At 38.0% G+C, this 23,737-nt stretch overlaps 2 protein-coding genes and 1 long non-coding RNA gene across 4 annotated transcripts in view; 1 reads left to right on the top strand and 2 right to left on the bottom strand.

Moving 5' to 3' along the window:
- The window catches only part of LOC127529624 (uncharacterized), a 60,030-nt gene that overhangs the window by 1,582 nt on the left and 34,711 nt on the right, over nt 1-23,737 (top strand). The window contains exon 1 of one of the 2 annotated variants that reach the window (XR_007936251.1): nt 17,868-17,999. The exons of the other annotated variant lie outside the window; for it this stretch is intronic. This is a non-coding gene — a long non-coding RNA (uncharacterized LOC127529624). Of the gene's footprint in view, nt 1-17,867; nt 18,000-23,737 lie in introns of those variants that run through there. 2 annotated transcript variants of the gene reach the window in all.
- Nucleotides 1,094-2,380, bottom strand: LOC114661042 (hemoglobin subunit beta-1-like). Its single transcript, XM_028814142.2, has 3 exons — nt 2,200-2,380; nt 1,763-1,985; nt 1,094-1,351 (listed from the first exon to the last, which is right to left on the bottom strand). Exons 1-3 carry the CDS (start codon nt 2,289-2,291, stop codon nt 1,223-1,225), a joined length of 444 nt encoding a protein of 147 aa, XP_028669975.1. The 5' UTR covers nt 2,292-2,380; the 3' UTR covers nt 1,094-1,222.
- LOC114661038 (hemoglobin subunit alpha-like) lies at nt 9,474-10,483 on the bottom strand. The gene is made up of 3 exons (XM_028814140.2): nt 10,316-10,483; nt 9,884-10,091; nt 9,474-9,721 (listed from the first exon to the last, which is right to left on the bottom strand). Exons 1-3 carry the CDS (start codon nt 10,408-10,410, stop codon nt 9,593-9,595), a joined length of 432 nt encoding a protein of 143 aa, XP_028669973.1. The 5' UTR covers nt 10,411-10,483; the 3' UTR covers nt 9,474-9,592.

Genomic DNA, 23,737 nt, shown 5'->3' with positions numbered 1-23,737 from the left:
GCTCTCCTTATCTTGTAGAAGACTCACAGTGACAGAGCCGCCTGCCCATCTCAGGACATGTCTGTCCTCGTGTGAACTCCTGCAGTTATTTGTGCAGAAGATAAACAGAAGAGGTGACAGGCAGCAGCCTTCGAGGTGTCCCCATGGATGACTTCAGGCTATGAGAACAACAACTGTGGGCTCTCATTCTCTGTGCTCTCTTAGTTTAAAAAGTCCACAATCCACCCCACCAAGTTAGGGTCCAAGGAGAATGGACCAGCCAGTTTACCAACTAAAATTGTATTAAGAGCTGGTGAGACATCCATAAACAGCAATCTTGGATTTTTTGTGGTCCTTCCATGTGCTTTTCCACTCTTAAAAGTAATAGCTCTTAAAGGACTCTTTACTGAGTTGTGGGGTTCCTCACATTCTGGTAAGGGTCTGGTAAGAGTTACTTCTGTGGGCTTTGAAAAGGTCTTTAATTTATAGTAGGCTACCTAGCAGGACACCAACAGTTCAACAAAATGTGTGTTAAGGTACGAGGAGCCCATCAGTATTTCACAAATCTGGTATCATCTATTCATGGCTACTTTATGGAGCCCATTGTGGAGCTAAATAAAGAAAAGGTCTTTCAGGAACCTTCACATGGGTGGTGCTATTGGAAAACCAAAAAAGGGTTGCCCTGTGACATCACCCTGAAAAACCCACCTGGCACCTGTACAGCACAATAAGGAGAGTTGTTGTGGTGTCCTCCATGCCTCTCTTTGCTCTGTTGGCTCCTGGCTGGTCCGGTTGGTGAGGTTTCATGACATGAGAAGTTAAGGTCACCAATGCTTTTGCTTGGGTTGTTTTTGCTAATGGAATAACATTTGCTTGTTTTCCATAAACTGGGCACCACCAAAGAGATGGTGTGAAATGCTGGACAGAGTTACTCTGCTCAGAAGTTCTGTCCGGACCCCATCATTTATTTTGGATTTTAGTTTGTTTTAAGGACCATTCTGACAACATTCTGGTCAAAGACACGACTTATAGATTTACACATTTGTGTTTTTAACCCTTGACGGCTTATTCTTTACACCTAAGACAAGTAGAAATGAAAGAACCAGACCCCAAGTTTTCAAAGAATGCATACTTTTTATTTATTTTTCCCCTGCCAGCCAAAACTACATGAGGATGGTCAGAAGTAAAGATAAAGGACTTTGCTGCTGGTGCCCGCTCTCCTCATTCTCTGCTGCCAAGCATCTTAGTGGTATCTCTTGCTGAGGGCAGAGGCGATCACTTCCAGAGCCTTATGCCAGGCACCCTGGACACATGGGGTGATTTCTCCGGGGAAGTGATTAGCCAAAGTAATTTCTATGCAATTGCCCAGGAGCTGAAATGGAAGAAGAACAAGAAGAAGAAAAAGGAGTCAGTGTAAGCGGAAGAACAAAGCAGAAGGTGACATCTTGGCTTGGGACAGTTTGCTTGAAGCTGAAATTAAATTATTACCTCCTTGTGGCCAACAGGCAGGACAGTTGCACAAACTAAACACTAGGGGCGCCCATTTATCAGCAAAGATGACCGGTGGTTGAAAGAGGACAACCGAGATGGCTGGACAGTGCAGGTGACGTAACAAATGGTTAAATGGTATCAAGAGACACAGAGGGGCTGCGACATCTTCAGTCCTTTCTACCAAGTGGAGTGCACACCTGTCCAGCATCCCGTGTCCTCCTGCAGCATCACCGATTTATACACACACGCTATTTTAGTTCGTTGTTAGTTGAGTGGCACCTATTTGACTCACCTTGAAGTTGTGGGGGTCCACGTGGAGGGTGTCAGAGTGCAGTTTGCTCAGAGCCGAGTAGGTCTGGTCCACATGAGCCAGATCGTGAATGGCCTGGTCCACGGCGCCCATCACAGTCTTGCCATGCTGGCGGACACTGGCGTTACCAGCGATGGCAGCGGCGTTGGCGAGGTTTCCAAATTTCTTGAAATACCTCAGAGTCCAGGGGTAGACCACCAGGAGCCTGCGAAAGAAGAAGAGAAGAGCGACTTAACATGCGGGACAGCGACGAGCAGTTCTTCTAATTTAACGAAGAAAGAAAGAAAGAAAGAAAGAAAGAAAGAAAGAAAGAAAGAAAGAAAGAAAGAAAGAAAGAAAGAAAGAAAGAAAGAAAGGACTCAAAATTTCAAACATAAGAACATCCTACGAATGAGGAAGGAAGAAAACCTCTTTAATACCTGACCAGAGCCTCGTGCCCAATCTCCTCCTGGTTCACGTGCCCCCAGGTGGAAGCGATGGCGCTCAGCTCAGTATCTTCCCAATGAACCATTGTGTCGATCGAGTTTGCTTTCGATGTTAGGCAGGAAGTTTTCTTCGGGGAAACAAAAACTGGTCTTGTGAGGAGCAGGCAGAAGCGGGACGCTTTTATAGAACCCCCTACAGCCCCGCCCGTGCCAATTCACCCAGATAGTCACTGGCGAGATGACAGGGCGAGGGAGGGAGGGACGACCGAGGTGCCGAGGGTTGGGAGTGAGGCTGGGCGGGCACCTGGCACCGACCACCGGTATGACCCCCCCCCCCCCCAATGGCCCAAAAGATTAGGCTCCGAGACGAGTGGAAAAATACCTGCGCGCTTCGCCCATATTCTTGTATTGCCTTCAGTTTCAGTTTTTTCCTGTAAGCTCGCATTGCTAAAAACGCCATAGAAAAATCCAGGACTGTGCGTGCAACTTCAACACACGGGCTAACTGTGTGGAATAATAATAATAATAATAATAATAATAATAATAATAATAATAATAATAAAAAGTCACTCAATGCTGGAGTTCACCTGTACCTGCATGGGCAAACACGGACTGAACCCATCACTAACAAACAACTCCAAGGGGCAGGTAGACAGTTCAAGTCCAGCCAGTCACCTCACCTGCACGGACACAAGCAGGGGGAACACCACAAGGAATAGGCGCTATATTGAATGAAGATGTTGCTTGTTTGGCCTTAGTACTCCGTTGTAAAAGATTCAGGGTATAAAAAAACGTGACATCCAGTCCACCTCACCTGAGCTGCAGGACCTCAAGCCGCGGTGGCACTCGCATGAAAATACACGTTATTATTATTATTATTATTATTATTATTATTATTATTATTATTACAAACACTGCAGCATTTACACAGCCCAGGGGGCTGGGCAAGCAAGCATCAGTCGCAGGAGCCAAGCGCGCACGGATTGCAGTTTAAACCTGCGGGTTTCACTCGTCCTTCAAGTAAATTGCACTTTGAGTTTCACTGCACGGAATCTGAGAAATCAAATCGAAAAGAAACATCCGAGAAGCTGTCTTATAGTGGCCTGAGCGAGTCAGGTGTCTTTTTTTTTTGCACAATGACAATCATTTTAATTCTCAGGATTTTGAGTTTGATATTCTAACCCTTCGGAACTTCTTTGAAAGCTCGTGGCGGCCCGCTTTGTGAAAGTCGCTATATGAGTAAAACAAAATGTCTTCATTGGTTCTAACCTCACATTTAAAAGCACAATAAGGGTCCTCTTTATAGAGCACTCTTGACATTAGCGCAAGGAGAAGTACGCTTTAAGGGCGATACGCTAATAACGCCATGACATCACCTTGGAATGACGTGAAGCGGTTTGAGAATACAACAACAACAACAACAACAATAATAATAACAATAATAATAATAATAATAATAATAATATGACGTTCTATCTATTTTATTACGATTAGAACCATCCACTTTCTCTAACCCGCTTATCCATAAATAACTAGTATACGATAAAACTAACATTCTGAAATAAGTTTTTTGACAACACTAATAATTATGAAAAATGTTTACGTTATTATTATTATTATTAATGTTGTATTAATTAACAACATTAGTAGTCATTTTTTGAGAATATTATTTTCATTTTATAATTCTAGAACCTGCGAGAATGTTATTTTTGTCACATAATTAAAGAATATTCTCAAACCGTTGCTTTTGTGGTATAATTACACAACATTTCAAAATATTATTTGAAATTTAACATTTGACATTTGAAAATAACATTTATAATTTTTTTCAACATATTATTTTTGCATTCTCAAACATTATTATTAATGTTATCATTATTATTATTGTTGTTGTTTTATTAGTTAACAGCACTACATAATAGTAAGGTTTGAGAATGTTTTTTGTTATTATCAAAGAAATTCTCCAATATTATTATTATTATTATTGTTATTATTATAAGTAGTATAGTAGTAATAATTTAAAACGGTATATAATAGTAAGGTTTGAAAACTCTGTTTTTTGTCAATAATCACATAACATATAAGAATGTTATTTTTGTTATACAGTTAAAGAACATTCTCAAATATTATTATTATTATTAATATTAGTATTATTGTTATTATTATTAGTAGTAGTAGTAGAAATTAACAACTCTTAGGTTAGGGAATAATTTTGCAGTATAATTAAATAACATTCTTAAACTTTATTATTATTATTATTATTATTGCTATTATTATTATTATTATTATTATTATTAGTAGTAGTAGTAATAGATATTAACAACGCTTAGGTTAGGGAATAATTTTGCTGTGTAATTAAATAACATTCTTAAACTTTATTATTATTATTATTACTATTATTATTATTATTATTATTATTATTAGTAGTAGTAGTAGTAGTAGTAGTAATAGATATTAACAACGCTTGGGTTAGGGAATAATTTTGCTGTGTAATTAAATAACATTCTTACATTTTATTACTATTATTATTATTATTATGATTAGTTGGCGCTATAAGTTTAAGAATGTTGATTTTTTATATTAATGCTAATCTCGATCCTGCTCGCTCTGAATAAGTAGGTTAGGAGTATGGATGGATGTCTAGATGGCTGGATGGCACCCATCACTAATGCTAAAGTCTGAGTGGTTTACTTTAATGGTATGTTTATATTCATTTTCTTGCTATCATTATTTGTTTATTAATGTATTTATTTTTTAAACGACAATAGCAATAGTAATTTTTAAAATCCCACAAACTTCAATGGAATTTAAGAGTGATGTTTTAGTCATACCTATCCTATCGTGTTGTTTCTGATTTAATAAATCCGTGGAAGTTCTCCACCGTCAGGTGAGCCGCTGCCGTTCATTTTAATTCAGTTGACTTTTAACTTTTTTATTTAACTTTCAACGAGATCACGAAAGTGTGAAGCACAGAGCAGCACATCGTCCGCGTGTCTCGTTATGAGATTTGACGTGAAAGGCGCTATATACTCGTAATATGCGCGAACTTTGCCTTTGTGTTTTGGTGACGACCCTCACACGCCTGACTTTTGTTTTCATTTTCGTGGCCTGACTGCGCTGTGATTATTTGAGTATTTCCTTTTATTTTAACATTTGTCTGAAGAAATAAAGCAAAACTAACAGTAAACTCCACGCCCTTCCGCCCCCCAGTTTTGGTTGCGTATCCCCTCCAGATTTTAAATCACAAAAGACCTCACACTTGTGATTTGTCAGCCCTTTTAACTAAAGTTGTCAACTGCAGACACAATGTGTATTGTGTTATTTATGACTAAGGATTTTATTTCATCCATTTTATAGATGTGCTCAAGTATTAATTAATGGGAAAAGTAATAAGAAGGAAGCCCTATGTTTAAAAAAAATGAAAACTAAACAAAACTAAAGTTTAATGCATCCCTAAACTTTTCGTGCAGCAAGGCGTCGATGGGTGATTATTTAATTCTTCATAAAGTCGGCTTTGCATTTTTCCTTATCTTGAAGTGCCGACGAGCAGAAGTGCGGATATGCGAAGCGATGTTCTTTCATTTTTTGATTACCGAGAAGCGGAGCCGCACCCGCGTGCAGGGAGTCTGCTCGCCAATTTCTTTAATATCAGGTTTTATTGCTAATGTATGGCCGGGCAGATAACAGAGGGGCGAGCGAACGGTCCAAGACAAATGGACGTCTTTGGGGCACCTCTTGATGCAGGACGCTTGGTATTTTATTACATTTTTAAGAGTGACATCCCTAAAGCGAACCCATCGGTATGAACGTGTTGTAAACTGGGTCACTAAATCGAGACCCCCGTGTTTAGGGTCCCACCGCCCTCCAGTGCTCGGAGATGAACCGGCTGCCCGTCCAGGTTTGATTCCTGCCTTTTGCGTGAAGCTACCGAGACTGGCACCGGTGTCCTCTAAACCCGAACTGAAGAAGTGGGCTAGAAAGTACATGGACGGAGGGTCGTTCAGTAACGGGCCATACTTACATTATATAGTGCCTTTGTGTAGTTAACAGCAACCAAAAATTCGACTTAAACACAATTCATGTACTGCATGGGGTTACTCTCTTCTGTTTTTTTCTTCAGTTTATCTTATATGTTTGTTAATTGCTGAACTCAAATACTCATCTCTCCTTACTACTGTCGTTTCAAATGCCCAAACGTTCTTTCTGTGACAAAGTGCAGGGACACCAACAAGTCCAAGGGCCACAAACTTCAACCAGACACCAATGCCCTCCTGTTAGATGCGTTAAAAATATTCATGAAATTGAAACAACAAATTTGATTTTATGCCCATAAAAATGAAAAAACAGAATAAACTGCAGCAGAGCCTTGACAGATACATGGATGTGAAAGGCACTATATAGATATGAAATACTCTATGATACATACATAGACGTGAAAGGCACTATACAGATGTGAAGTATTGTATGGTAATGACATAGATAAATGTAAAAGGCACTAAATAGATGCAAAATATTGTGTGATAGGTAGAGAGATGTGAAAGGCACTATATAGATGTGAAGTATTGTGTGGTAATGACATAGATAAATGTAAACGGCACTAAATAGATGCAAAATATTGTGTGATAGAAGAGAGATGTGAAAGGCACTATATAGATATGAAATACTCTGTGATACATACATAGATGTGAAAGGCACTATATAGATGTGAAGTGTTGTATGGTAATGACATAAATAAATGTAAACGGCACTAAATAGATGCAAAATATTGTGTGATAGAAGAGAGATGTGAAAGGCACTATATAGATATGAAATACTCTGTGATACATACATAGATGTGAAAGGCACTATATAGATGCAAACTATTGTGTGAAAGCTAGAGAAATGTGAAAGGCACTATACAGATACGGAATTCTATATGATAGAGGAGAAAGGCACTATATAGATGTGAAGTATTGTATGGTAATGACATAGATAAATGTAAACGGCACTAAATAGATGCAAAATTTTGTGTGATAGGTAGAGAGACGTGAAAGGCGCTATATACATTTGGATTACTACTGTATATGATACATGAAATGCACTATATAGATGTGAAGTATTGTATGATAGATACATAGACAGAAAGATGTGAAAGGCACTATAAAGCTGTGAAATATTGTGTGAAAACTAAAGAGATGTGAAAGACATTATATAATAATAATAATAATAATTCATTACATTTATATAGCGCTTTTCTCAGTACTCATATAGATATGAAATATGATACATAGATAAATGTGAAAGGCACTATATAGTTGTGAAATACTCTATGATATGCTGCTGCTGAAGAATGTGAATTTCCCATTGGGATTAATAAAGTATCTATCTATCTATCTATCTATCTATCTATCTATCTATCTATCTATCTAGATGTGAAAGGCACTATATAGATGCAAAATATTGTGTGATAGCTAGAGAAATGTGAAAGGCGCTATACAGATATGAATTTCTATATGATAGACATGAAAGGCACTATATAGATGTAAAGCATTTTATGGTAATGACATAGATAAATGTAAACAGCACTAAATAGATGCAAAATATTTTGTGATAGGTAGAGAGACGTGAAAGGCGCTATATAGATATGAAGTATTGTACAGATACATAGACGGAAAGATGTGAAAGGCACTATATAGCTGTGAAATGAAAGGCACTATATAGCTGTGAAATATTGTGTGATAACTAGAGAGATGTGAAAGTCATGTGGACTGGTGAATCAATCTGAGGCGATAACCCTAATACCACAAAGTGGGCGACTAACGTTTTATGTTCCTGAGTGTTTACACAAATCTGTGTCTGCATGTGTTTAGTCATTTGTAAAAGAAAATGCTTGTATTTCACCTGAGAACTCAATGAAAGGCGCTATACAAAAATAATTTGAATAGAACTGAATTGTAAACACCAGAGCTCGCACGGTGCTCAGTATTTCACGCTAGTAGCTGATTGTCATTTTTTTTTTAGGTTTAGCGCATCGACCTGTCATATAAATAAGTTTATTATTATTGATATTAACATTTGTTTTTCTCTTCTCTCACATTTTCATCGGGGTCTAATGTGCCAATAACGCCATGCCAGCTTCACCTTGCAGATCTTAGGACGTCATGAATTCCATTTTAGATGTAAAGCTCGAGCGTCTACTCCGAGCTGCGTGGAAATTCGGGCCGTTTTTTAGACCCCAATGTCCAGGTGGGATTCAGGGTTCAGCCCTGTAAGTACGAGGCTGCATGTTGTGAGTTGTGAGATTTTAGAACACTTCTTCAGTTCTTCGTTATTACAAACCTCAGCACGATAGGCGCCAATGTCATGAAAAGACTCGAATTAATAAAATTAATAAGCGAGTCATTGGGGGGGCGTTTTTGGTTTACCAAAAAGAAGGGCTTTTATTGATTACTTTAGATCTGTTACAGGCTGATGTGATAATAGCGCTTTGAGTACTGAGAAAAGCGCTATATAAATGTAATGAATTATTATTATTATTATTATTATTATTATAATGTGAAGTGCTCCTGAGTGTTAAAGGCCAGCACAGTGCAGGTAATCTTCACTTGTCACCTCTTGGTGGGTCGTCACATTGAACCTTTCTGATTTGCCCACCTGTTAGGAATCTTTAAAGCCCCCCCCCAAAAAAACAAGTTCAAATGCGGAGAAGCCATCCCAGAATTAAACGATTGTTCGGCAAGCAAGACTTCAAGCCAGTAAAGTGCCACCACAGACTGTCACTTTTAAAGTCGTGTTCCTCAGAAACGGCGCGACTTTACAGCGCGTAGTCACTTTTTTATAACTCAAATGTAATATACAAAGTTAGAACGAAGGGGGACAATGTAAAGTGTGGTTTTGTTTTGGCAAACCTTATTATGGCCCCATTTTTTTCCTTCGGTGTGCATGTGTCTTTCGACAGCGCAGCATTTTGCTTGCGCGTGTTGAGACCTCCGATAATGAACACCAGGGGCAGGTCATCTGAGGTGAAGTTTGAACTCCGATTCACACAATCCATGGGCGCTGACACTTCACTCCCGTCTTTTTTTGATGAACTTTCTTTTAAAGTTTTCACCCAGGAGCTTATATAACACTAAACACATGAATTTGATTTTTTTTGCCAAGCGCAAACCCGAAGTGGTCATTTTCGGGGTGAATGTTTTAAACCCGGCGTGCATTTTTTTTTAATGCAGTACACATATTTTATTTTTATATTTGCAATACACACTTAGAAAGGAGACCAAAGAGAGATGTGCGAGTTGAGCAAATAAGTTTTATTGTTCCAAAATTAGTTTGAAATCACCATTACGGTAACAATGACAAGGAACACAGTTGGTCAGAGTTTTCGGAAGGCTCTTCCACGTTGTGAGGCTTATCTGTACTTCTCAGCCAGAGACAGAGCAACCTGATCCAGGAACTTGTCAAAGGACAGGTGAACCTCAGGAGTGAAGTCACTAGGGAAGTTCCTGGACAGGGTCACAAGGATGTTGTGGGACAGGATCTGAAAGAAGAAAGAGCACACGGACAAATGTTATAGGAAGCGAACGGAATTCACTTGAACAAAAAGGAGAGAAAGCAGACTTGAGGGATGAAGAGAAGAGCAGACCCGCAAAGGGACCCGGTGCTACCGGAGCAGGTGTAGGAATTAGAGGGCTGCTCTCACCTTAAAGTTAGCAGGATCAACTTTCAGTTTAGTGGCGTGCAGGTCGCTCAGTTTGCTCAGAGCCCCGTGAATGTCAGAGATGTGATCGACAGCATCATTGATGGCGTCGAAGATCTTTTTCCCATGGATGGCAGTGTTTGGGGAGTCCTGAGGGTTCTCACCCCAGTGAGCAAAGTAAGTTTTGGTTTGAGGGCTGGAGCAGAACATCCTGTGAAAAAGTGGACAAAAAAAAATTAAACGCTATTGCAAAAAAAGCACTTTTCGTACCTTGACTGTCTAGAACTGAGCCAAAAAATAAGAAAGCAATACTGTCGCAAAAACAAAATGAAAAAGTTGAGATAATGTATTTAAAAAAATGCAAACTTGATGCATCCTTAAACTTATATTTAGAAGAAAGAAGTCGTAAATGATAAAAAAAAAAAAAGCAAATACCTTTGCAGAGCCTCTTTGCCGAGGTCTCCCCCTTTGCCCTTGGCCTTACTCCAGATGCCCTTCACATGGCTGATGTCGGCGGAGCTGAGAGACATCTTGTTTGGTTTAGGTTGCCTTTTCTGGATGCTTTTGGCTGCTCAGAATGAAAGCTGATGTGGAAAAGGTGAATGGGGCTTCCTTTTATTGAACCAAGTGTAGACTCCCACTGAACGGCGTCTCTCCTCCCTGCGATGTGATTGGCTGAGATAAAGGCGACCCCACCCGTGGACACCTGCCAGACTGACGGCGCTGTGTACTGGTGGGGAGGTATGGGGAGGGCGTGGTTCGGGTTGTGGGACGGGCGTGTGTGGGGGGTGCGTATCGGGGAGGCGCAGGTCGGACAGCGAGCAGAATTGAGCACCGGCTGAAAAAAATATTATATAGCGCCAATAGAAAAGTTATAATAATAATAATGATTAATTAATTACATTTATATAGCGCTTTTCTCAGTACTCAAAGCGCTATCCACACAGGGAGGAACCGGGAAGCGAACCCACAATCTTCCACAGTCTCCTTACTGCAAAGCAGCGGCACTACGCAAGTTACGTAAAATAAACAGAGAAGTACATCAAAATGAGAGAGGGCTCTGATATAATTTATTGTAGTCAAACAATTTTTAATTTCCGATTTCCCAATATTTTATGGATAGGGTGATGATGATGATGATGAAGATTATTAGATAGATAGATAGATAGATAGATAGATAGATAGATAGATACTTTATTAATCCCAATGAGAAATTCACATTCTCCAGTAGCAGCATACTGATACAATGAACAATATTAAATTAAAGATTGATAATAATGCAGGTAAAAAAACATTAAAATTAAAAATTAACATTAAAAAAATATTATTATTATTTACCAAGACACTCAGTGAGATAGGAAGGTGGTCGTTAATAATTCAAGAATTAATGCAACAATCTCATTCATTCATTTAGTTTCGGTCTCAGTTTATTCACTTCAGGGACTCCAAAGGGTTGAATATCCCGACCGCATCGGACCCTGGACCGTGCGCCAGCCTATCGCAGTGAAATTGATTTATTAACGTATGATTATTTAGTTCTTACTTTGTAAATGATTGCACTTTATTTTCCACAAAACTACCTCGGTACAGCTGCAGGTGAAGACTAAAATGTCTCACTTCCCTTTTTTGATCCTTCCATTCGTCGCACTCACCTGTCTAAATCGGCAGATCACTCTCTCAAAAATCAAGGAGCCAAAGTGGCTCTCCAGAGTGACGCCGTAAAGGTTCGTCCACATGAAGGTTCCGGCAAGAACCTTTTATTCATTTAGATCCGTGAGCACGAACAGATGGCAATAGATTTGTGAAATGCCAATGGCGTGCTGATTTTAGGGGGACTCTCACTGCATACAGTAACACGGCTAAGTTCACGTTGTCTCGATTTGTTGGTTCGTCTACCGTCCATTAAAGATGACTGTTTCACATGCATGCAGGATAGCAGACCCCACCGTCTACTTTACATCACATTAGGAACCTTTTCAAAGCCCAACAAGTTAATTTCACAGGCAAAGCACCCTCCATGTATAATAAAACGGTTCTTGTTCAAGCGATGGATCCGTGAGGAGCCACACAATGCGGTAGAGTGTCATTTTAGAGGGAGGATTTTTGAGAAAAGCATCACAACGTGTCTCTGTGTGTGTGTATAGCACCTTTTACAGCTGCGATTTACAGATTAACCGGCTTTAGACCGTCAGAAGATAACCGAGTGTAGACATCAGGTCGAGGGGCTTATTATACACCGGAATGCGGCGGTTCGGATGCGCCGATTGTCGGTTCCGTCCATTCTTGCTTTAGCTTTACAGGTCGGCACAAGGAATTCAACATTTATCACTCCGCGCTGACAAATCCGACAACTGAAGTAAAACTCGTCTAATTTACTGAGAAGTTGGGCAAAATGTAACAATGACATTTAATTATTCAAAAACACGTGTATTTTATAAGAAATGTCTGTTTATATAATCACACGCTTTTATATGTACCTACTTACTGTGCATACAGTATCGATGTATATAAAAATACCTAAATATGTGTATATAAATGTATATATACTGTAAATATATGCACATGGACAACACACATATCCATCTTGTACACATATTCTGCACATACATGCTGTATATGTGCAGTAATTATGCATATCTCTACCTTTTTTTAGATAGATAGATAGATCTTTATTGTCATTGTCACTTTTACAAAGGAACAACGAAATTGAAGTGTATATAATATAAGTGTATATAATATACTGTAGACACACATATATCCTTTCTTCATACATAGAGTATACTGTACCCACTTACTGTATATATACTGTAACTGTTACCTGTTTGTATATAAATGTATATATACTATATACATATAAATATGGATATGAACACACATAAATCCATCCTGTATACATATATTTACATACTGCATCTCTACATTAACGATCTGTATTGCCATACCTATATGTACATAAATGTATGTATACTATATATATATTTGTATACACACACATATCTGTCCTATACCCACTTACTGTATCTGTACATTAACTATGTATATAATAACATATATGTATGCCTGTATATTAATGTATATATACCGTATAGATATGTATACACACAGACACATATCCATCCTTTATACACATACTGTACTTACTCACTGATCATAAACAGTAGATATATGTATATAACTACATCTGTACAGGTCCAGTTTTGGGTCACGGGGTACTATTTATTACAATTACAATTATTATATAATAATTTATTATTATTTATTACTTGTGCCACTTACTAAAATATATTTACATATTTTTCACTTTGTGTTCTTGTAAAGTGTCTCCTATATACAGTATATGCTATATTTTGCTTACCATAGTATTTCCATTATCTTATTGATAACATAGTATCTTTATGTCCCTAATAATTTTTATAAGACATCATCAAAGGGCATTTTTATTATTGCTAACAAGACATTATCATTATTAAGACATCAGATATTATGTACATTATCTTCCTTTTCCTAAGGTTTGTATGATCTCCAGGTCTGTCTGTTTTTTATGGTGTAGTTCCCATTGAACTCCCAGCAGATGTTTCTCTCCATCCATCTTCGAAGTCTTCTTGATGCAGGTTAACAACAACATTTATTTCTACAGCACATTTTCACACAAACAATGTAGCTCAAAGTGTTTTGCACAATTAAATAAAAAGGAAATTAATATATAAGACATAAACAAACAAGACTAGGCAATAAATGATATTATAGAGTATGAAAGAATGAAAAAGGTAAGGCTGGATGGCCGGAATGACAGAAAACTCAAAAAAGCACGGTGAAGAAGTGGACGATATGCCAACAGCAGAGGGGCAGTCTGACCCCGAGTCACCAGTCTACACTTGCTAATTAAACAGAACCTCAGAAATGAAAGGAAAAAACCGAGTGCCAGACTGGATATCTATACATACATATGGGAGGCACAGCAATGCCACACACGTCACTGCTTCTTACTGAGGTGGGCAGTGTGGCACTGCAATGAAAGCATTGAACTTTAAGTCTGAGTTGCAACTTCAGGGATTGAGTTTGATGAATTCCAAGGAGTAACTGTAAGCAAAATGTTTATGGAAACAACGGTAATGAATCCATCTGTCCATTGTGTATACCTGCATATCCAGAGGAGGCAGCTGGAGCCTATCGCAGCAAGCACAGGGTGCCAGTCTATCACCAAGGCAGAAACAGGGTGCCAGTCTATCACAGGGTGAACAAATAGAAACACACACACCCATTGGGGCCAATTTAGCATCACCAAAGCCTCCAAACTGTATGTTGGTCAATACCCACACTAACACGGGCAGAACACCCCAGTCTCATTGTTGTACCACTGTGCCGCCATACCACCCGACTGATTTGATTATTCTTCATTTTACTATGACGATTATTATTCTATAAAGTTATGACCCTCACTGCCATTTTTAAGCAAACTGAGGTGAATGATTTCAATGTGTCATTAAAAAGGCTTTGCAATATTCAGTTCTGCACACAACACGCAGTGGATGAGCTTTTGAAGATTCTGCGTATGAAGAAAGCTGCGTTCATTTTAGAAGAATTCAAAACGAAAGAAAGTTGTGTCAGTAAAGTTGAAGTCAGGGCTGACCGAATCATTTTTGCTGCTTTAGGCAAATCTGTAAATGGCACCCCAAGCATTACAAGCATTATACATATAACAATCATATACAGTATACTGTCTACTATATACAATATATATACTGTACTATATAGAGCAGCGTTTCTTAACCTTTAAGTATTTGCAACCCGAGTTTTCATAACAATTTTAATCGCGCCCCCCCCCCAACGTTTTTTTAAAAGGAGCCCAATAATACCAATTTGTTCTTTTTTAATTAATGATATATCATAGATGCATATTTTATTATACCTACTTAACTTTTATTGACATTTATCTAACTCTATATTTATTTTTCTAGTATCAGAATGTAGTTTAAATTAATTTGCTTTGGTTTCAATAGATGTATTTTTCATATTTTCAATTCTTGTTTTCTTTTTTTCACATCTTCGTGCACTGAAAAAAGTATAACATTGATGTTGTTCATTCAACGTAAATTTTCTCTTTCAAGCAACTTAAGATTAGTCATTTAGTGTTGTAGCTTGAAATATTTGGTTTCAGATCTGAATCAAAGTAAAAAAAATTTGTTTCTACCAAAGTAAGTTATGGTGGAGGGAATAAACGTAGAAATCCTATTTCAGTTAACTTAATATTTTAGTTTGTTTGTGTGCTGTGTTTGAGGGGCCGTTTCTATATTCTTCCGGTCGAACTTTCCAGCGTGCTGGCTTTCCAACTGCCAAAAAAGAACAACAACTTAAAAAATAGATTTAGTATAAAAGAAGTGAATTGCACCCAGGGCCGGATTTTCCTATAGGCTAACTAGGCTTCAGCCTAGGGCCTCAAGATCAAGAGGGGCCTACATTCAAATTGTTAGCAAAATTTTATTATCTCTCATGTAATTTACAAACTTAAAAATGGAAGGTGAAAGGGCCTCATAAGTGGAATAGCCTAGGGCCTCTTTTCATATAAATCCGGCCATGATTGCACCCAATCACTCTAAATGATTTGCCTCAACTTAACAATTGTGGGATCAATAAGCTAAAAAGAATTATATTGGTTCAGATTGAAAAAATTAAGTGTGAATCATCACTTTTTTTTTTTCAGTGTGCCCCCCTTTTTGTTACTTTGCACCCCCCTAGGGGGGCCCACCCCACAGTTTGAGAACCACTGATATAGAGTATGCATATACTGTATATATATACTGCAGTGGGTTGGCACCCTGCCCGGGATTGGTTCCTGCCTTGTGCCCTGTGTTGGCTGGGATTGGCTCCAGCAGACCCCCGTGACCCTGTGTTTGGATTCAGCGGGTTGGATAATGGATGGAGATATATATATATATATATATATATATATATATATATATATAAACCACACTAATAAAAGCTACATTGTATGATAAGGGTTGTGTATAATGCTCACCAATTTCACAAGTTATTCACATTATTACCTGTACATGATACTAGTAATAATTATAGTAATATAACATAGGCATAATATACTGTAATTAATATTAAACATACAAGCTCAGAATTGCCGAGTTGTAAAGTTTCTGCTAACAAATTAGTGATTAGGTGAAGCCCCCGCCTCGGAGTATTTTTGCTCCTTAAATCTGATCAGGACTCATAGTGGGCACACGAACGCCCCGTCTAAAAGTATTCATAATGGCAATGCCCTGTGCTTGCAAAATAAAGGAAGAAACAGACAAATCAGCGTCAACCCAATGTCCAAATAAAGATCAAGAGCAAACTTGCCGAGAGGGATACAGAACTAAGACAAAAGCAAAGCTGCCAACGTGCGCCTAAAGAAAATAAAGAAAGAAGCCGGTTCAGCATAAAAGAGAATAAATGGTGCATCCTGGCATTTGGAAGACCACCTATAAAAGACTCCTGTAGCTGGTCTTACGTTTCGACCGAGAGTCCATAGCACATGATATCATTATAAAACAATATGTTAGGGCTAAGGGGAGATGGACAGTTGGATTGAGTCAGAGTGTTTGTAAGTCAGGAGCATTGATGTTTAAAAAGACCACCCCCCCAACTTTGCCCTCCTACACTCCAAAAAATAAAGGTGCCAGTGGGGTTCTTCTGACTGATGCTATAGGGAAACATTTTTGGTTCTTAAAAGAGCCATCCGTATGAAGGTTCTGGAAAGATCTTTTATTTATTTAGGTCCATAACAGGTAACATAATGAACGGATGATAACACATTTGTGAAATACCAGAGGGTCGCTGACTTTAAATGGACTCTTCCTGCATACATCAACACGGGCTGCATTCAGGTTTTCTTGATCTGTTTCTGATTCTTCATTGGCTCTCTATGCTTCTCCACCATGTTGTGCGGTTCCTCATAGCTCCATTGCTTGTCACAGCACTCTTTCATTCTGGGTTGGGGTCTTTGTATATGACGTTGGTTCTTTGTGCTTGGATAAAATTCCAAATATGTAGAAAAAGCAAAATCTTTAATGTGTGGTGGGCTACAGGACGCAGACAGATTAAGGAAACCTGAACTTAGCCTGTGGTACTGGACGTGCACAGCGAGACCCACTGGCATTTCTATCTATTCATGGTTCTTCACTGCACAGAGCATTTACAGATGGGTTCTTTCTGGAACCTTCCTGTGGATGGGTCATTTGTGAGCTAGGAATTGCTTCCCTTATGGCATTGGAATCACTTTGGCACCTTGATTTTTAAGATTGTGGGTATTCTACTGTGCATCATACATTTCTGCTTTCTCCATATATTAGGAAAGCATTTTAAATCCCCCAAAAAAACCAATGTCATATCCAAAGATAAATATAAAAGGTTATTTATCCAGCAATGGTTCTTCGAAAAACAATTGACTTGCTTTAGTAAAGAGATTAACAGGTCTCAGTCATGCTGTCAAAATTACAAAGGTTTCTCTGATAACCAATTAGCATTCAAACAGGATTTATTAAGGACGAGCTATGAGTGTTTATGATTAGGACACTGAAGGAAAGGCTGCTGAAAATGACACTCTATAGCAGGGGTGTCGAACTCCGGGCCTGGAGGGCTGCAGTGGCTACAGGTTTTCATTCTAATCCTTTTCCTAATTAGTGACCAGTTTTCACTGCTAATTAACTCCTTTGCCCTTCATTTCAACAGCCCTGTTTTTAAGGATTCAGTCCTCTGAATTGATTTGTTTCTTCATTAAATGGCAGTCAAACAGAAATGAGACGTGAAACAAACCAACAGATGACCAGCTAAACTGGGATTTCAAACTCCAACTGATTTCACTCCAACCAGTCTCTTAATGAGAAGCAGATTCTTGCTGTTAATTAAACCCCTTATTTAATTCCATGGGCGGCACGGTGGCGCAGTGGATAGCGCTGCTGCCTCGCAGTTGGGAGACCTGGGGACCTGGGTTTGCTTCCCGGGTCCTCCCTGCGTGGAGTTTGCATGTTCTCCCCGTGTCTGCGTGGGTTTCCTCCGGGCACTCCGGTTTCCTCCCACAGTCCAAAGACATGCAGGTTAGGTGGATTGGCAATTCTAAATTGGCCTTAGTGTGTGTGTGGGTGTGTTTGGGTGTGTCCTGCGGTGGGTTGGCACCCTGCCTGGGATTGGTTCCTGCCTTGTGCCCTATGTTGGCTGGGATTGGCTCCAGCAGACCCCCGTGACCCTGTGTTCGGATTCAGCGGGTTGGAAAATGGATGGATGGATTTAATTCCATGGCTTGTTGCTGCTCTCATTCTGCCACAGCAGACATTTCCAAATCTGTTGATTTTTCTGTTTTTTTCTGTCATATGACGGCTTGTTTGATGTCTCAGTATTGTTTGGCTACTAATTAAGGAAAAAGAGACAATTAAGGGCCCTGAGTCAAAGTTAATTAAAACTAAAGCAAAAGAAGTTAATTAGCAGTAAAAACGGCTCACTAATTAAGAAGATGGTTAGAATGAAAACATGCAGCCACTGCGGCCCTCCAGCACCGGAGTTCAACACCTGTGCTCTATAGTCAGAGGACAATAATACATTTTTGAAAGAGCAATAGTCCCTTGCAAAATTAATAATGTTTTGACTGTTTTTTAAAATTAATTAAAATCAATTTCATGGTATCTTGATAAAAAGTATCAGTTTCTATGAAAAACATGAACATTTCCAGGTGATTCCAAACATTTAAAACTAGTGAACAGTATAGACAGTATTATATGTATATGTCTATGTACAGTATATGCATGTATTTATCAGCCTTTGCATCTGTATATGTATATGTACAAGCTTGTGTAGATAGATAGATAGATAGATAGATAGATAGATAGATAGATAGATAGATAGATAGATAGATAGATAGATAGATAGATGTGAAAGGCACTATATGATAGATAGATAGATAGATAGATAGATAGATAGATAGATAGATAGATAGATACTTTATTAATCCCAAGGGGAAATTCGGTTGGAAAATGGATGGATGGATGTATATGTTCATTTATATGTATATGTATACGCACTGCATATGTATATCCATCCATCCATCCATTATCCAAACCCACTATATCCTAACTACAGGGTCACGGGGGTCTGCTGGAGCCAATCCCAGCCAACACAGGGCGCATGTATATGTATATGTATATGTATAAGTTCATTTATATGTATATGTACAGTATATGTACTGTATATATATATGCTCATGTAAAGTGGATTCAGAAAGTCTTCAGACCCCTTCACCTTTTGCACGTTTTGTTGTCTTGCAGATTTAATTTTAAATGGAGGAATTTGCATTTTGGCCCATCAATCGTCACTCAACACGGAAAAAAGTATAGTATTGATGTTGTTCATTCAACGTAAATTTTCTCTTTCAAGCAACTTAAAATTAGTCATTTAGTGTTGTAGCTTGAAATATTTGGTTTCAGATCTGAATCAAAGTAAAAAAAAATGTTTGTACCAAAGTAAGTTATGGTGGAGGGATAAACATAAAAATCCTATTTCAGTTAACCTAATATTTTAGGTTTTCGTGTGCTGTGTGCGAGGAGCCGTTTGTATTTTCTTCTGGTTGAACTTTTCCAGCGTGCTGGCTTTCCAACTGCCAAAAAAGATGAAGACATTCCCGAGTGGAGTGGACATGGTGGCCATACAGGTCTGGTCATTTTCAGCAGCAGACTTTTATAACGGATTATTTATGGTAGGTAACCCTGTTTCTCAACTGTTAATTTTAAGTATAAGAACTCGTAATAAAACATTCTTTCAAGAAAGCTGTAGAAACGTTTAATAATTTTTTATTGTATATTTAAGATTTACACTGCAAAATGCTTGTGTATTTACACTAGATTTTTCAAGAAAGCTGTAGAAACGTTTAATAATTTTTTATTGTATATTTAAGATTTACACTGCAAAATGCTTGTGTATTTGCACTAGATTTTTAAATGAATGTAAAACGTACAGCATTGGAATGTGTTATGTTCATAATATTTCTAATAGCATAAAAGCAGGTTATGACCAATAAACCATTTTAAATTGTAACAACTTAAAAAATAGATTTACTTCAGTATAAAACAAGTGAATTGCACCCAATCTCTCTAAATGATTTGCCTTAACTTAAAAATTGTGGGTTCAATAAGATAAAAAGAATTATATTGGTTCAGATTGAAAATATGAAGTGTGAATCATTACCTTAATTATTTTAAGTCGAATGGAGATTATACTTTTTTCAGTTTAACCCATCATAACAAACTGAGGACACATTGGCAGGAAGGGCTGCAATTTTATTAAAAATCAAAAACTGAAATCTCTTATTTCTAGAAATGTTCAGGCCCGTTTGCTGTAGATCCTCCAAATTGTGCTCAGGTGCCTCCTGTTTGTTTTAATTCTCTTTGAGATGTTTCAAGAACTTGATTGGAGTCCACCTGACTGGACATTGTTTAGAAAAGCACATGCGTATATGAACTTCACACTGCTTGTCAGGATAAAAACCAACCTGGGATTGTCTGTAGGCCTTCACGATCAAATTGTGGTGATGCATAGATCAGGGCAAGGGGATCAAACTATTTCTAAAACTTCGAGTGTTCCCAGGAGCACAGGGCCGTCAAGAACTGTGATATGGAAGAAGTTTGGAACCACCAGGACTTTCCTTAGAGTTTGCCATCTGGCCACACTGAGTAACTGGGCAAGAAGGACCTTAGTCAGGGAGGCGAACAGAAACCCAATGGCCAGAGTTTTCTGCTGAGATGGGAAGGATGGCCATCTCAGTAGCACTCTGCTAATCAGTTATTTATAGTAAAGTCTCTTTGAGAGCTGAGGAAAACAATTCTCTGATCTGAGGAGTCAAAAATTGAACTCTTTGGGGAAAACTCCAAGTACTGTGTCTGGTGAAGTCTGGCCACTGCTCGTCACCTGCCTTATCCCATCCCTACAGTGAGGCATGATGGCGGCAGCAGCGTACTATGGGGGCGTGCAGGGACAGGGAGACAGGTCAGTGTTGAGGAAAGGATGAATGCAGCCAAATACGGAGAAGAACTTGATCAAAACCTGCACCACCTCAGGATGAGGCGACAGCTCACCTCTCAGCATGACAACGACCCAAAGCATACAGCCAAGATAATGGTAGAGTGGACCTGGATACGCCTCTGAGGACCCTTGGGCACCTCAGACTTAAACCCCATAGCGACCTGAAGATGGCAGAACATTCCCCCTCAAGTCCAGCATAACTTGAGAGGATTTGCCAAGAAAACTGGAATAAACTACCCAAGGCACAGGTGTGCAAAGCTTGTAGAGACTTACTGAGAAGACTCAAAAGCTGGAATTGCTGCCAAAAGGAGCTTCTACAAAGTATTGAATTGAGGGTCTGAATGCTTCTAGGAAGGAGAGACTGCAGCTTTTGATTCTGATTACATTTGCAAGCCTTTCTGAAAAACGTGTTAGCTATGAATAGTCGAGAGTAGATTAAGGAATGAAAATGGCAAATGTATCTATTTAAAATAAAATCTAGAACACAGTGTGTGCAAAAAGTGAAGGGGTCTGAATACTTTCTGAATCCAATGTACATATTTTCTTTAATGCAGCTTAGGCTGTCTGATATATTTTTTGATAATCATAATAAGTGCCACACTATAGAAGTTATCTATATGAAATTAAATAGATCTTTGTCAAGCAATGGACCATGAGCCACAAAATCCACAATTGCAGAACATTAATTTAAAGCGTTTATATATATTTATATATATATACTGTATATACACACACACACACACACATACCTGTACATGTGCGTATACTTGTATGCTTTGTGAAACTCTGACAATAACAATAACAACAACAACTTTTATTTCTTTCGCACATTTTCATACAAATAATGTAGCTCAAAGTGCTTTACATGATGAAGAAAGAGAAAAAAAAGACAAAGTAAGAATTAAAATAATAAATAATGCCTTTTCCTTTTCCTTTCCGAGCGCCGAATGATGGTTGATATCTTTTAACAGAATAAACGTGGCCTTGTTTGCGATATAAAGGGCTTAACAAATTATTAAAACCTTATCAGTAAGGCGGCACCGTCCACATTCGTGGGATAAGTTGGGCCGACCCCACCCGTGGATACTTGCCAGATTTGAATTAATTGACTGATAATGAGTTCGCGAATTTGAGGACAGCAGAAAGAAAGGAACTTAATGATATTGCACTTATAATTTATGGCTATATAGAATTTTTTTATGTCCAAATCTCCTCCCTATGTTTATTCGACACGATTAATACATTGTAGCGATCTCCTAATTGCGCATCATCCCTAGGGGTTGGGTATAGGGAAAGGGTCCGGGGGGGTACAATATTATTTTAATTTTAATTAAAGGATTTTTGTGTTTGTTTTTTTTTTTTATTAAACAAAGTAACTAAATGTACTGATGTATGATCTGAAAAATAATTGTGTTTAAAATCGTTGTTGTTTTCTTTTGCAACGATCAATGAAATAATTTAATGATGGAGTGGGTGTCACTGGCCTCCCTTGCTGTATTGAATTTTACTTAAAATAATGCGGGACGGCCGTGATGGACTAATGATCAGTCCACGATTGTCTTGTCCTTCTCTCTGCATCCTTCGTCTTTTTGTCTCCCCAAATGGAAGTATAGTTCGTGAACAGTGCAAAAATGAACTCTTGTTAAGGGTGTGACTGGATAAAAAAACGTAGTCAATAAATGTAATCAAAAATTGAGAATGTAATATGCTGTGTGAAATAATAAAGATGGTGGCTCTGAATAAAACCTACACTGCACTTTCCTGGAATAATGTGGTGGACAGAACCGAACTTTTTAGGGACCCTCACAAATCGAATTTATGTTACCGGAGAAATTAGGTGGATAGGTTTGGCGAACTGAAAGGTGATTTTCTAATGTTCTGATGTTCTCCTTTCTCTCCAAGTGAGTTCGCTGAGGAGATTCGGAATGCAATCGGGAAAAGAAGTCCGTTAAAATTACTGGAATCTCACTAATATGGGATCTGAAGTCTCTTTAAAGTACACTTTCTCACTTCCATTCACGAACTTTCTGCAAAATTTGAATTGCCCCTCAGGAACAAAAAATATAATCTGTATTTATGCATGTACGTATTTACGTATATATGTATCATATAAATACATATATAGATTATAGAATATATAATATATATATATATATATATATATATATATATATATATATATATATATATATATATATATATATATATATATATATGTATTTATGCATGTACGTATTTACGAATGTATGTATCATATATAAATACATATATCATATATATGTATACATATATATACATACATCTATTTATATATATATACATAACAGTATATGTATTTATGCATGTACGTATTTATGTATTTCATATCTATCTATCTATCTATCTATCTATCTATCTATCTATCTATCTATCTATCTATCTATCTATCTATCTATCTACACGTTAGTCCATCGATCCATCGTCGAACCATCGTGTCGGGCGCCGGACAGGAATCAATCCCATCCACTACAAAAACTTCTCGTATAAATAAGTCAAATTAATTGTATATTTTCGTTGTAGTGAAGCTGCAACTCTCTAACGTTTGGGAAATTATTTTAAACAGATAAACGAGCCTTTGCCTTCCAGCAGTGCTTTATCGATTGTTTCAAGTTGCAAGCAAATATTATGCAGAATTGTAGCATTGACATCAAAACGATAATTTATTAAACGCTATACTTTCAAAAATTTTGTTTGAAATATGAAAATGGTGCACTCTTCGTGCTTTCATTTAGTTCCTTCCCGTATTATGCCAAATCCTAACAC

Source organism: Erpetoichthys calabaricus, chromosome 11 (genome assembly GCF_900747795.2).
Source record: "Erpetoichthys calabaricus chromosome 11, fErpCal1.3, whole genome shotgun sequence".
Classification (NCBI taxonomy): domain Eukaryota; kingdom Metazoa; phylum Chordata; class Cladistia; order Polypteriformes; family Polypteridae; genus Erpetoichthys; species Erpetoichthys calabaricus.
The sequence above is the reverse complement of the archived record's forward strand: the minus strand, read 5'-3'. Positions and strand labels throughout refer to the sequence as shown.